This window comes from Frankliniella occidentalis, unplaced genomic scaffold (assembly GCF_000697945.3).
Source record: "Frankliniella occidentalis isolate FOCC.00 unplaced genomic scaffold, Focc_3.1 Scaffold29, whole genome shotgun sequence".
In the NCBI taxonomy this organism is placed as follows: Eukaryota; Metazoa; Arthropoda; class Insecta; order Thysanoptera; family Thripidae; genus Frankliniella; species Frankliniella occidentalis.
This window is the reverse complement of record NW_026267159.1, coordinates 522,432-534,100: the sequence shown is the minus strand read 5'-3', so window position 1 is coordinate 534,100 and position 11,669 is coordinate 522,432. Positions and strand designations below refer to the sequence as shown.

At 56.1% G+C, this 11,669-nt stretch overlaps 1 protein-coding gene across 1 annotated transcript in view; it reads right to left on the bottom strand.

Annotated features, from left to right (window-relative positions):
• Positions 1 to 11,669, bottom strand: part of LOC113202107 (protein sax-3-like) — a 125,011-nt gene that overhangs the window by 24,428 nt on the left and 88,914 nt on the right. The window contains exons 7-9 of the mRNA XM_052265686.1: positions 10,411 to 10,677; positions 7,941 to 8,281; positions 3 to 257 (exon numbers count right to left, since the gene is read on the bottom strand). Of these exons, the coding sequence (XP_052121646.1) occupies positions 3 to 257; positions 7,941 to 8,281; positions 10,411 to 10,677 (863 nt within the window). The remainder of the gene's footprint in view (positions 1 to 2; positions 258 to 7,940; positions 8,282 to 10,410; positions 10,678 to 11,669) is intronic.

Sequence of the window (11,669 nt, the reverse complement as noted above, 5' to 3'; positions counted from 1 at the left end):
ACGGGCACGACGGGCAGCCCGTCCTTGTACCAGTTGAGCACGGGCGCGGGCTGGCCGGGCGGCTGCGGCGAGCACACGCACGGCAGCGTGGCCGACGAGCGCACGGGCAGCGTCTGGTTGAGCGGGCCCAGCGCGATGACGGGCGGCGGCCGCGGGTCGGGCGCGCGCAGCGACAGCACGGCGCGCCACGACACGCTGCCCACGTCCGACACGGCCGAGCACCACACCGACAGCCCGGCGTCCTCGCGGCCCACGGTCTGCAAGCACAGGAGAACACACGCGTCAGACACGGCAGAAAGTATTCAAAACGAACGACGTCTCGTCCAGAAATTGTTGGACAACAAACTCTCGGTGTCCATCTCTACGAGATGCCGCGTGCACTCTGCGGAGTGAATTTTACGGCGGGGTTTAGAGACAGCGCCCCCTTGCAAACAGGTCGGGGTTAGCGCGATAGAACACCGCGGTTAACGCCGCGTTAAGACTTTGACGACCAATCCGCTCAGGTCTCGGGTACGCGTCCGGAAAGGAGCGGAATGGTTTATGGATGGAGGTGTCCGAGTGGCCGTGCCGTCGGCCGTTACAAGGACGTAAAGCGGCTTGATGGCTGCCTTGGACGACTGGCTGGCGCGTCCGGGCTGGCAGCCGCCGGGCTGCGGGGGCAGGGCCTGGCCTGACCCGCCCCCCCAGCAAGCGGTTGCAGTTCCAAGTTACTCGAGTTGGGTTTGCGGATGGGAAAAGGATTGCCTTTCGGATGAGGAGGGGTACGGAGCTGAGGAGGGTGCTTGTGGAGAGCGACGATGTGCCGCGGCACTGAACTTCCTGCAGCAGCGGCGAGTGCGAGAGAGAGAGAGAGGGGTGGGAGGGGGGCGATACAGTAGCGCGCCCCGGCGACATCGGGGTGAGAGGGAGCGAGACGGTTAGAGGGAGAGTGACCATTACCCAGGCCGGGGTATACAGTCCGAGGGGTTCATACATAAATTAGGAGCAACGACAGGTCGACAAGGTCCAAGCCATTTAGAGCAGCTGTGGCCGGGACGGCGCGCCTCCTCCGCCGCGAGGGTGCCGCCGCGACGGACGGCGGAAGTTTCCTTGTATCGCGGAGTAAAATACGGCGCCGCGGTCGGCTCCAGCGGCGCTAGAGGCGGCCCCGGGAGGGCGGCCCGGGAGAGGCGGCCCCGGGAGAGGCGCACCCTCGGGCGGACACACGGACGGACCGACGGACTGACGGGACCGGGCGGCGCCACTGCTGTTGAAATAATGATGGTGGGCCGGCCGGGCCGTCATCAAAGAATTAATCCGCACCACGTGATGGATGGAACAGAGTGTAGGCCGGGGAGTCTGGCGAGTGCGCTCTCTCTCTCTCTCTCTCTCTCTCTCTCTCTCTCTCTCTCTCTCTCTCTCTCTCTCTCTCTCTCTCTCTCTTACTCACAAATACACACACATACACACGACAGAAAGCGGGAGAGTTCGGTGCTCGCAAATCCCACCTCTGCTCGGCGCCCCTATCCGCTACCCCCATGGCTGCCCCTCAGGGCTGAGCCATACGACCTTCGCCTTTCCTTCTCTCTCGCGCCCTCCCTTTCTTCTGTCTCTCCTTTTTACCCCCCTCCCCCCCCCTCTCTCTCTCTCCTAACCCCTTACTCTGAAACAACAGGTGCGTGATCGGCCCACGTTTGGAAAGAAATCAGCCGGGGAGCGTTGATCCTTCCGCAGCCCACAGTAAGAAGACGATGGGGCCACAATGTTGGAGTGAGAGAGAAAGGGAGTGAGAGACCGTGTGTGCAAGAGAAAGACAGAGAGAAAGAGAGAGAGAGACAGCTTGTTGTCGCAGAGCTGTAACGGAGCCGGTCCGTATGCGTGCAATAACCCTCAATTAAACGAGGCCCCAGAGAATTTATTTTGTTTCCGTGTGGTTGGCTCATGGCCCCGGTCTGGGGGAACATACTGTGTAAGCCTGGAGAGGCGGAAGAGGGGAGGGGGAGGGGGATACTGGGTAGGTGAGGATGAGACTACTACTGGCGCAATAAAAGGACTCAACTACACGCCCTCCCCCTCCTCCCCTCTCCCCGTGCTCCCTTTACGCCTGCAGCCCCACTTCATTCCTCTCTCGCTGCTGCAGGATTAAAATGCCTGCGGCAGCATAGGCCCGGGGCCCGCATGCCTCTCTCTCTCTCTCTCTCTCTCTCTCCTCTGTGCCTGACTTCCTCTCTTGTGAAGCGCAGGAAAAACGGAGGATGATAGTAAAACATTTCATAATGGGACGGTCGACAAAAAACAACAAAAAATAAAACACTGTTGTTTGCGTCACACCTGTGATGATGCATCACCGCATCAAGCGCAGCAATTAGACGTTGCAGCACAAGACGTGGAGCGGCGTGGCGCGGCCACACTATAGGGTAATTGCAATTTAATCCTGCTGATCTACGCCGTGCTGTGGGGGACCAGGGGAGCAAGGGGGTTGGGATACTGCAACCTCAGCAGCTTAACCCCGCGGCCGTTTGGTGGCACCGCGCCCCGCCCCGCCACTACCTGTCCCGCCATGGCCCGCTGCACCGCCCCTGTGCGCTCACATCGCTATTATTCGATGACCAAGCAGCAGCAGCAGCAGCCATCCCGCGCTGCGTTCCTGCCCCGCGATGTATAAATGTTGCGTATGCGATTCAATACAATGGCATTTCGAAACAAAGGAAAGACTTTTCTTTTGTGTCATCGATTTTATGCGCGCTCCACATATTTTTGCGCGCTGCACGGCGGCGGTGGCGTATAATTCGTCTGCTGCTCGTTTTGTGTTGTCCCCCGTGTATGAAAAATTGGCGCGGCTCAGCGATATAATGAACGACGCCCGGCCCGTCATCTCATCTGCATGCAAAACATAAAAGTTAGCGCGCGAAAGCTCTCCTTGTTGCGCGTGGCGGTACCATTCCGCAAGGGGGGCTGATCGTTGGAGGTGGAGGGGAGTGGGAGGGGGAGAAAAGGTTGCGTTATCCGGGTGGCTGAACGTTTACGCACAGCGCAGGGGGCGGGCAGGGAGCGGCGGGAGGATTTCGCGCGGGATGCCTACACACCGGGGGTACAAAAAGCTTTCGGGAGATTTACACAACGGCCCAGCTCGCTAGAGGCCACGGCGGCCTAGCTGGCAGCCGCCGCCGCTGCTCATACTGCTGTTGCAGAAGGCATATTTAGTTTTTTTAAAGTGCTCGTTCTGCTAGGCTGGGGCGCCAGCGGGGGATATGGAGGCGGTGAGCCTGCGGTGTACACAGACAGACAACGGTTATCGCTAGTCCGACCCCACCAAAGGGTGCTACTCGGTGCTCCACATCGCCAAGGAGAAAATAAAATGTTTGTTTATTTGTTGTCACGAAAAGATTGCTGACGCATAAAGTGGTTTGGGGTTTTAAACTGAAATATTTGTCATTTGTCTCAAAGTTTTCTAAAAGAAATGTACGTACTTGTGAAAATATTGTTTGAGTGTTTCACGGGATGATTGTAATTTTTCTTTTTGATATATCAACTTGCTATTTTTCCCCTACAAGCAATTAAATTAGCAGGTGTTAATTTACAACTGCTTTCTTTAATATACAATTATTTTCTTGGTGACAAAGTGAAATTAATGTTAATGTTCAAATGCTCGATATTCGAAGTTAACAAACGTACGTAAATAAATAGTGACTTTCCCCTTTAAAAATGTGCATCCTGTGACACGACAGTGTCCCTTTAGGGAGGAACCTCCGGGGTCGCAGGGGCCTTTTCCCCTCAGCATTCTGGTGCTGTTCGTATTCGTTTGGGCGGGCGGCGCGAGCACGAGCGCGAGCACGCACCGCGCTCACGGGCTTGTCTCACACGCTGCAGCAGCGGCCCGGCCCGGCTGCGGCCAGATAGAATACACATGGGGCGTACGGCAGCACTTACCGGCACGCTCGCAGCCCGTCCTGCGGAGCCCCAGGGGGAGGGGGGCACGGATTGGGTCAGGAAGCCAAACAGCAGGGGCGGCGGCGGTCGCATGGCTGAGCCGGGCCGAGCTCGGGGTAGACGCGGCTGCATATTTGCGTAGGATGGTCAACATTATATTTCCTTGCTGTCTGCGCCATCATGAACCCGACGCTGCTTCGGATGCGCAAGACGAAAATAAAGGCGCGCGAGGGGGGAGCTTACGAGTGTTGTCACTCAATTATTGTATCAAAGTTGAGTGAAAAACACCTGAGTGATAGTAGTACTTTTTCCAAAAAGAACCCTCTTGTCTTCTCTCTCCCTCTTTTTCTCGGAAGTAGTCCCGTCCCCGAGCCACGCGCGCTCCTTGAGGTAACGAAGATGGAGCAGCGGCAGAATCGAATGTCGCAGTCATGTCTAAACATCGTGTGACGCGGGGCGCGGTGGGGAGGAGGGTGGCGGCCACCACCACGCCCTCGCCTCACCCTCTTTCCCCGGCTTCTGCCCTACCTCTCTCCGGCAGAGAGCTCGGCAAACATTTCGCTAATTCAAACACATCTGGCCGTGATGGCGGCGTATGGCTTATTCACACACGTCGCACACCAAGAGGTTTATTCGACAAAAAAAAAAAAGGAATCGAAGAAAAAAATCTCGCGGCGTTAAAAGCAGCTAGTACGGGCACAAGGGCACAGCCACATCAAAACCCGCCGCTCTAGGATCGCATACGAGAACCTTTCATCGAAAGATATGAAAATATAAAAGCTATTTTTAACAAAATATTTGCTTTGAATATTAATCTTTTCCGTGCAGGCATCCGGTCCGGAGAAGCACCTTGGTGCAGCAGAGCAGAGAGGCGATATGAGGTCCGGGTGCAGTGGCGCTGCAACGCGCTGCAACGCCTCGGGGGAGCCCGCGTGTGCGGAGGCGGTGCGGAGGCGGTGCGGAGGCGATGCGGCGCCCCGTTGCCCATGCCCAGCCTCGGGCCCAGCTCAGTGCAATATTCCATTTTTCGATGGAAAGCGCGTCGACCCGATAGATTCGCCGAGAGCTCCCGCTGCACTTTTGGGAATTGCAAGCTCCGGCTCGGTTCGGACGGGCAAGGCCCGTTATATTTGCTGCAGAAAATCTCTTCACAGAGGCGAAATATGGCACCGACCCCTACATTGGTTTACCTACGTGCTATATTGTTCCCCGATATTCATTTCAACTCGAACGCATCGCGGGCATCAGTACGCATATTGTTGTAGAGATTATCTGCACATCCAAAGGTTCATGAGTAAAACCTAGATGTGGTTTAACACGCTTGAACAATCTGTTTGGTTTCGATGGAGTACACGTCAACTAACTCTCTACATTAGAGTGGATATGGTTTGATTTGTGATTACGAAATATACGCAATATTTTTCTTTGTCTAACCATAGGTAATCAAAAATAAAGCGCATCTATCCCATGGTCCATTGTGTACCAAGTACAGCGGTCATTTCAAGAAAGTATGACCAGATTCCTTCCGTTCCGCAACGTTGCAAATAAATACGGGGGAGGAGTCGGGCCATTTCGAACGAGAGGGTAAGAGATGGAATAAAGAGACTAGCAGCTGTGGGTCTTGTTGGGGTGGGGGCCGTACGGGTAAGGAGGAGGGACGGGGTGAGGAGGGGCGCAGGGGGAGGAAGAGGGCGCCCCGAGGCATGCCGGTGATTTGTCCTGTCCTCCTGTCCCCTATCGGCCGTATAAGAGGGCCCACCACGCCCCGCGCCGCCCCGCCCCGCCCTCTCGGCCCGACGGCGTTCTAGTGACCATCCCCCAGCGTTGATAAAGGGAAAAGAGCGTGGCCCTGGCCGACGTGCCGAGGCTAGTGCTGCCGACCGACCAACCGACCTTAGAGTTTTTCTTTGCCGCTCAGCAGGTTCTCACAGACAATCAGCAACAGGCAATTTCACCCGTTTTGTTGAAACCACTCGCGTACTTGCGAGCCCACTCACTATACACTATAAAAGTAAGTAGGATATACAGTCCGGCACAGGTGCACTGCGAATTTAGGAGATAGGCACACCCGCGTTGCTTTCAGTATCAAGAGAGCTCAAAATTTCGTCGCTCTCATAGGCCAACGTTTATGTTTTCGTCCTTTTAAGTATAGTGATTCATTTAATTTATGAACGTCCCAAAATTTTAACTTGTTGGGCAACGAAAAATAATTTCGTCCTTCTCTTTGTCGATCAGACACACGACTCCATGTAATTCGGGTGTACTTACAAGCAGCTACAAGCACTGGGTGCAACAAAGTTCATCGAACAGCACTATGCGCCGCCCGGGCCCGCGCGACCTGTGCAAAAGCCAAGCGGCGCAAGGGAGAGCCAAGGGGGTGGAGATAGGGAGCCTGGGCGTGGCGCCGCGGCGCGCTGCCGGCCGCAAGGAAAAGAATGAGACCAGATATGGAGGCTGCGCCGCGCCACGCCACGCCGCGCTACGTGCCTGGGAGACCGGGCCGCCTACCTGCAAACCACCACCACCACCGCCACCGCCATGCTGCATGAGAGCGGCGGGGAGGGGGAAGTCCCTAGACGAACAATTTTTCCTCCGTATGCAGCGTTCACCCCCCTCCTCCAACCCCCTTCCCTCCGACACAGTTAGAGTTGTCGGTCCGGGGACCGCAAGCCTGCAGCATGAGCGCTACAACATCCTCCTCACCGGTGCGCTATGCGGCGCACACAAGGACGGGACGCGCACCGCTAACAGCGAGGCTAACAGCCCCACGGGCGAGAGAAATGAACCTCGCACCGCACCAGAAACAAACGCACGGCGGGCCGGGGAAAATGCAGGGAATGCGGCACACACCATGTCCGGGGCGCCGGCCAGGGCCCCGGCTGTCCACTTTCCGTCCTCGGGAAAGGGGTTGAGGTGGGCGGAGGAGGGGAGCCCTACCGGACAACACGAGCAGGGCGTGAGGGAGGGGTGGCGGCGCTGGGGGCTCCACGGGGCCAGGGACCGCCCGGCCCGGCCCGGCCAAGGGACAGCAAAGCCTGCAATTTATCGCAGCTCGTGTGGACTGGATACATAGCCGGGCGCGGGGGACGCCGGGTGGGCGAGGCGGGCGGGCGGGGGAGGGAGATCTTGTCACGTTCCTCACATGAAAAAATAGAGCATTTTAGGTGATTGGGAGGGCAGGGCGGAGCGGGGCGGAGGAGCGGCCGGAGCACACGCGCCGCCGCCTGCGCAGAGAGAGATAGCAGCACGCCCAGGGCGGGCGGTTTGGGCGGGGCAGCGGGAGTGAGAGAGAGGGAAGGAGAGGGCAGCGGCCGGGGCGAGCCAGGACGACCGGCCGGGGGGCAGAAACACACGAGCGCACCGAAAAATTAAAAGAGAGGGGGGAAATACGGGGGCGCGGCGACATGTTCGAGGACGTGACACCAGTCCGATGGGGTGACAGGCGGCCGGGGAAGGCCAGAGAGAGCGAAAGGGTTCCAATCTATAAATAACGGAGAGTGAGAGCGAGAGCGTTTCCATGTCCGTCGAGCGACCTCGCGGCCCGCGGGATGCGCGCACCGCGCGCTGTCCGGCGTCCGTCCACGTCGCATGGATTATCAATGGCGCTGTGGAGCCGGCCAACAGGCCGGGATTGCAGTATTTAAGTGCCTTATTGCGGCAATTTCGAGAAATAAGCCCGTCACTCGTCACTCGCAGTTTTCACTCGGGAAAAGAAACAATGTAAAGTAGACAGCGACTGCGCGACGCGAGACGCTATCCCCCTGCTTCTCCCACCCCCCGGCCCCGGCGCCTACAACTATCACGACCGCACCAAACAGTAACAGCGGGCGCGCAGCTCCACGCAATCTGCCACTAAGCTCCGCCGCGCCGACGAGGAGCGTGTGGCTGTTTGCTCCCCGACGAGTCAACATTTGCCCCGACACACCGCGCGGCGGGCCGGGCCCCACAGCACCGTCGACACGCCCCCCAATACAGCCCCGCAGCACCCAAACCCCCCCCAGGGGATGAAACACGAAGACGACGACGCTCACCTTGAGCACCAGCAGCGCGTTGCCCGACGGCGATGTGGACGCCAGGAACCTTCCGCGGCGGTCGCCCTTGAAGAGCAGCACCCGGCCGGCCTGGCCGTCGTCGCGGAGCTCCGAGTTGGTGGACGACGGCGGAGGCGGCGGGGGCGGCTGCGGTGGTGGCGCGTCGGGGATGTCCGGGCCGTCGGGGGCGTCGCCGGGGACGGCGGCGGCCGGCGGCCGGGGCGGCTCTAGCGCCCAGAACACCATGGGCCGAGGCACGCCGGCCGCCCCGCACTCCCAGGTCGCGTCCCGGCCCAGCGCCACGCTCGCGTCCCGCGGCCGGTGCGACAGCGACGGTGGCGCTGTGGACATACGCAGGACTCGCATTATTGGGCGCAGAAGCAGCCCAGCAGGCCAGCAGGGCCTGCCTGGTCAGCGCGATGCCTGTAATGTGCTCGGCAAGCACCCTTCGGGACATGAGATAAACATGACGTAAGGCGGAAGGGGCCGCCGGCAACGAGGACAGCTTGGGTGGGGTAACGACACAAACAACAGATTTGGGAACTACGCTCCAAAATGGTTTTAAGGGCATACACTCGGGCAAACAGTACTTGAGGTGTAAAGCGAAAGAAGGGAATAGGTGCGAAATACGAACATTTCAGGAAATCAAATAAACTATCGACGAATAACTTTCTAGAAATGCAGTTGGAATGCACTTCCAGAAAGAACGTTACTGGCACTTTAAAATTTTTCACAATCACGCCCCTTCATGGAGTTTTAGGAATTGTCTCTTTTCTCCAACGAAACATAAGGATACAAGTCAACTTAACTCTTTTCACACATTCAGAATTTGGAGTTATGTCATCGGAAAATTGGCAAGAGGGGTTAAGTCGAGATAACTTTTCATGCATGAGATGCAAAAGGAGGAAGGAGAAGGAGGTAAGTCAAATTAATTTTTCCTCTATTAATAATCTTCCAGCTTTTGAGAAAACCGAGGTAATGCATCAGGTGATACGTACATTGCTATTTTAAAGTTGCTCTTATGAATGTGGTATTTAACAATAAGCAACCCAGCCGAAAATTCCGGTTACGGTTACGGCTACGGTTACGGCTACGGTTACGACTACGGTTACGGTTACACTCGTAAATTGGACCCATTTCCGGTTACGGTTACGGTTACGATTAAAGTTCCGGTTACGATTACGTTTTCTGTTTCGGATACGATTACGGTTAGTCAGCCCGGTTACGGTGAGAACGTTCCGGTTACGGTGATGACGTATTGGCAGTAACTCAAAGCCCCCATGAGACCAGAGCACAGGTCGTCCGTGTAAACTTTTGACGCCGAGCACAATGGTGGTGTTTTCGTTGCGGTATCTCTAACAGTTCTCAAGATAGCCAGGGGTTGAAAAATCGACTCTTTCCAAACTCCACACATAGGTTTGACTTGTGTTTCCCTTACGTTACCCTTAACCGTTTCTCCCTGCAAAGCTTAGTTTAAGCGCTACGACGTTTCAAAGTTTGATATTTTCCGGTTACGATCGTAATCGTTTAACATTACTCGTAACCGTAACTGCTGACCGTAACCGGGCTACGGTTACGGTCGTATTCGTAAGCTTACTCGTAACCGTAAGGGTAAACCGTAATTGAACTCCGGTTACGATCGTAATCGTAAATTTTAACCGTAACCGGAGCAAATTACGGCCGTAATCGTAAATTTTGACCGTAACCGTAGCAAATTACGGCCGTAATCGTAAATTCTGGCCGTAACCGTAACCGGAATTTCCGGCTGGGAAGTTCATGTTCACTTCTTGTAAAGCTACATGATAGTGACGAGGTCAGGTCACATCACTTTCAACTCTATGTCTTTGATGTTCGAATCACGGGTCAAAGCAAAAAGCAAACAAATCAAAATACTTGCGGGGGGGGGGATGAACTATGGGCAGGGAATAGCGAGGGGACCACATCGATTTGGGATGTACACAGGATTACGTGATTACAAGGATTACACCTAAATGTTGAGGGATTACACACGCATTTTGTTGAATTTCTGGTTCTAAAACCATTAAATTGGGACAATAAGGTAAAATTTAGTGATACTGGTTAAAAATTTAGTAAAGTATTACACGAAATACATAAGGGTTACATAGGGATTACACCTTCATCTGTATACACAGGATTACGCGAGTGGTGGCCCCCTCGGGGAATAGAGCTATTGACAACAATACAATTTCTCATAACCGGCAAATCACAGCAAACAGCATAAGTAGACATCTTTATACATTGATGTTTTAAATTAAGAATAGTTAGTCTATAGGTTATGGCGTGTTAAGTAATGGGAATATTTCTGAAAGTTCATATCAAGAAAACTAGCCCCAAACACTCATGATTAGTTGTTTAAATACCGGTTCTAACTTGAATGGAAACGATGAATTGTCGTTCTGTACTAAAAAATATGCTCGGTTTTACAATAAAAAATTTGTCCTATACTTACAGTGGACGATGACCCTGGCCGAGGCGGACACGGTGCCGACGGGGTTGTCGGCCTCGCAGATGTAGACGCCGGCGTCCTCCGGGTGCGAGGGGTGCACCCGCAGCGTGCGGTCGTCGAGCACGTGCACGCGCGCCAGCGGCATGCTCCCGCGCTCGCGCCGCCACATCACATCCGGGAGGGGGTCGCCGCTCACCCGGCACGACAGCTCCAGCGGCGACCCGGCCAGCACCACCGTGTCCACGGGGCCGGCCACGATCTGCGGCTTAACTGCAACAAACATCAACGGAGGGTTCAAAAAAATTGATAGGAAAAATCTGCTTCTCTCTATATAGGTTAGACGATGCGGGCATCGAGCCAGGAGTGGAGGGGATGGGGGGGGGGGGACGCTCCAGAGATTGTAGAGAACTCCCATCATCCTGCACTTCAGCGCTCTCATCTCCCGGGGATAAAGTTGGGCCGGGGGGCCCCCCAGCTCCGGGCCGCTCCCCGGCCGCTGCCGCCCGGCCCGCTCAGCCGCCCACCACCTGCCACACACTACACCAAGCAGTCCTACTTTTTCCCATTTCCATGATACATCGGGGAGGAAAGTGGAAGTGATGCCTTGCTGCGCAGCTGGCTAACCAAACACCAACTCGCAACATGACGTCAGCCCCCCTGCTACCCCCAGCCCCCTCTATCGGCCACGAGAGGATCCTTGGGCCGGGCTGCAAGTTAGCAGCAAGACATCGCCTCGGCCTGGCCGGGCCCGGGCCCCCTGGAGGCCAATCCCTCACCAAGCAACAACATGAGTTCGGCCCTTTCGCTAGCTGGCGCCCCGCCCCGCCCAACACACGCCCAACACACAGCGCGAAATAAAGAACGGCACATTATTCATTCCAGGCTTAACTCGCCGCGTATGAGGGTTTATGGTCTCCGCTAAGTACAATCATTTCACTAATCATGTTTATTACTGTCATAATTATTGTTCATAACTGTATCGCATAACCCAGCAAAACAGTCCCATGGAGCACTGCCCTTCTTTTTGGTTTGTTTTCAGCCCCGCCCTCCCCGTCCGTCCGCCCGCCCGGTACACGTCCAGTCCACTGAGCCCGTCCTGTCGGCCTGTGCGCCCGTCCAGCCGCCCGCTCTCTGGGAGCTCATCCGTTGAATTGACCCATTTTCCCGCTGCGCCGCGCTTGTGCTAGTGCTGCGCTCGCTGCGCTTGTCCTGCGCTCTGCCCGCCCGCTGCTCTGCTGCCCCGTCAAGTGACCCACATACGG